The 3,280-nt window shown below is 54.0% G+C and overlaps 1 protein-coding gene across 1 annotated transcript; it reads right to left on the reverse strand.

Moving 5' to 3' along the window:
• Nucleotides 1-796: 796 nt before the first annotated feature.
• On the reverse strand, nucleotides 797-2,742 carry LOC119321820 (zealexin A1 synthase-like). The gene is made up of 2 exons (XM_037595350.1): nucleotides 1,861-2,742; nucleotides 797-1,562 (listed from the first exon to the last, which is right to left on the reverse strand). Exons 1-2 carry the CDS (start codon nucleotides 2,740-2,742, stop codon nucleotides 945-947), a joined length of 1,500 nt encoding a protein of 499 aa, XP_037451247.1. The 3' UTR covers nucleotides 797-944.
• Between the last annotated feature and the right edge of the window lie 538 nt (nucleotides 2,743-3,280).

A 3,280-nucleotide genomic window follows, 5' to 3' on the forward strand; every position in this document is an offset into this window, starting at 1 on the left:
GAAGTCTATATTAAAATATCCAAAAACATCCTATATTTGTGAACGAGGGAGTATACAACTGCATCTGTCCAACGTAGACCCTTCATACGGACACCATATCTCTCCGCGGACCGGTCTGGGAAGGTGTCTGGACACCGATGATATGAGAGTCGGTCATCCAAAGCTAGCCACAAACGCCAGGTCACATCTCAAATGGAATTCAACCAAAACAAAGAAATTTGATGCAAGTTTAAACAAATTGGATGGCTTCCATTCAAACTTAAAATTATTCATCTAAACCGAAGCAAATTCATTGCATTTTGACATATTTCCATAAAGATGGTCTAGGTTATTCTAACCTAGTATAAATGATCACCGGCCGCGGCGACAACCGTTTCCCACGACATGGTCAGGAGGAAGCTCACGAGCCCTAGGATGTGAAACTTTGGGAGGGAGGGAATAATAGCCTCCGCTTCGGCGAAGCGGGCAAGCTCACCAGCTATGAGGCCTGGTAAGACCCAAGCGGCGGCGGCCTCCCATGTTCTACTCTTCCTCGCTATCGGCGGCGGCCTCCCATGTTCTACTATTCATCGCTATCGACGGCGGCCGTGGACATGTCGGCTTGGTCATTTGTGTCACATTTAATATGGATTAGCGGTTGCATAATTTATAACCATGTGCGTGCGTGCGTGACATTTATGCCAATTGAAATACAATGGATCAAATGAAGGCTTTCAAGGTGGCTGCAATATAGATAAAAGTTTCTTTGCAAATAAAGAGTGATTCGACAAAATTAACACTTTGTTTGGCGTCATGGTGTTGGGATTTATGTATATATTGATAGTAAACTTGCAATGGTATTTCTGATGATGCAATTAACATTACACCATAAGTCTCGACATTTGACAGCGTCAGAGACAAAGGACTGGTATATGAGAATTTGTGACCTACTATTGAAGTATAAATCAAACTGGCGATACATGGACGACGGAGTGTAGGTACAAGTCGTTCTTCCTCCGGACGGTGATGCCCATGTCCTCCACCATGTCGACCTCACTTGACTTCAGCCCCGCCGGGAGCTCCCAGTCAAAGTGGTAGAGAAGTGCAGCGAGAACAATCTCCATGCTGGCCTGTGCAAATGTCATACCAGGACACATCCTTCTCCCTGCCCCAAACGGTATGTACTCGAAGTCCGTGCCTTTGAAGTCGACGATGCCAGACTCGAACCTCTCTGGCTTAAATTCCTCGGGGTTGTCCCAGTGCTTAGGGTCCCTACCAATCGCCCACGCATTCACAAGCACGGTTGTGCCCTTTTGCACGTCATACCCAAGGATTTTGCAGGACTCCATGGCCTCCCGTGGAATAAGCAACGGGGCCGGTGGATGCAGCCTCAAGGTCTCCTTGATAACGAGTCTGAGGTATTTTAGGTCGGCCAAGTCATCCTCGGTCACCGTGGGCTTTTCTCCAAGGTAACCACGTACTTCGGCTTGCGCTTTCTGCATCACGTTTGGGTACCTCATGAGCTCCGACATGGCCCATTGAAGTGTCGTTGCTGACGTCTCACTCCCGGCACTAAAGAGGTCCTACAATAATAATACCAATGCGTGCAGTTTATAGAACAGGTAAACATAGAAATTACCAATTGAAAACTCGATGATTTTCACCCGATGTCTTATTGACACGTGGACCCTAGAACTAGAACCACATGCCAGCAAGAGATCGAGTCGCCATCCTAAGTTTTCAACGAAGGAACCATGGAAGGTAAATCTTGAGGTCAAAGTCACGTGGAAGTGGAAACGAAAAGATATGCCATGCTTGCTGCTTCTGGCAAGTTGAACCTATAGTAGGAACTGAAAGTAGCTGGGGAGCTGTTGCACTCACCAGGATACTTGCTTTGATGATTCCCATGGTGAGAGGCACCTCGAGGCCACCTTCCTTCTGTATCCTCAAGAGCACGTCCACCAGGTCCTCTCCATCCCCCACGGCCCTCTTTTCCTCGTGTTGCTTGATGGCATACTCCATGAGCTCGAAGCTCTTCCGGTGGACCTCCTCGGCCATCCGCGCCGTGCCGCTTATGAAGTTGGCAAGCCACGACGACGGGAACAGGTCGCCGAGGCTGGACCCGGTGACGAGCTTGACCCCCTCCTCGAGGACCTGCAGGAACTCCTCCCTCCTCTCAAACCTGTCCCCGATCATGGTGCGCACAGCCGAGTCGGTGATGAGCACGGCGATCCGCTCGCTGACGTTCACGGGCTGGCCAGGCGGCGTCGCCGCGATGGCGGCCACGAGGCGGCCGACCTCGTCCTCCCGGATCTGGCGGAACGACTGCACGCGGCGCGCGCTGAGCAGCTCCAGGATGCATATCTTCCGGAGCTGCCGCCAGAGGGCGCCGTAGCGGCCGAAGACGAGCCCTTGCCCGTCCGACATCATGATCTTGATGGTCGGGTTCCACGGCCGGCTCGCCAGGGCGACGTCGTGCGTCTTCATGACCTCGCGCGCGGCCTCCGGGGACGAGGCCACGACGACGGAGACCTCGCCGAGCTTGAGGTACATGAGCGGCGCGTCCAGCCGGCGCGCGAGGTCGGCCATGACGCGGTGCGCGAGCGGGCTGCTCGCGAGGTGGTGCAGGCTGCCGATGACCGGCAGCCGCCACGGGCCGGGCGGCAGACGCACGGCGCCGCCACGCTTCCGGCTCAGCTTGAGGAGCAGGAGCGGGAGGAGTAGAGCCAGGAAGAGGCAGAGGTAGTAAGTAGCTTGCTCCATGGCGGGCAGTGGGCAGTGTGAGTGTGTGTGACCACGGCGCGTCAGGCAGGTCTTATATTGACAGAGGCGGGTTACTATCTTGAGCGGTCAGCACGCAGCGACGCGCGTGAACAAAAAAAAATTGCGTAGCTTTCGGTGTGCGTCACACACGCAGCTTATCCAAGCGTTTCCCGATGTGAACATGGTGGGCATCGGCGTGGCCGATACGACATGCCTCTTTGGCGTCGCGCGCCGGCATGTAACCAATTTTGTATGCAGTGACACAGCTTGTCTAGACAGTCCTGTTTGCGATTGACGCCTCAACAACGGTCAGGGGATTTGGGGGAAGGGCGCAATCTTTCTGGAAGGCGCGATAGGATAGGAATGCTGAGGCGCTCGTCCGTCTTCCTTCGCGTCCCGACTCCAGATCAGACGACGCACCGAGTGCACAACCGGGGGTCGGGCTCTCCTGCTGGGTTCACAACCGGAGGCTGCCTTTCCATGCAAGGGAAGGGTGGTCCGGTTTTTTCGCCTCGGTCCCTTTCATCCATACACATGT

The sequence above is a fragment of the Triticum dicoccoides genome, chromosome 6B, assembly GCF_002162155.2.
Source record: "Triticum dicoccoides isolate Atlit2015 ecotype Zavitan chromosome 6B, WEW_v2.0, whole genome shotgun sequence".
In the NCBI taxonomy this organism is placed as follows: domain Eukaryota; kingdom Viridiplantae; phylum Streptophyta; class Magnoliopsida; order Poales; family Poaceae; genus Triticum; species Triticum dicoccoides.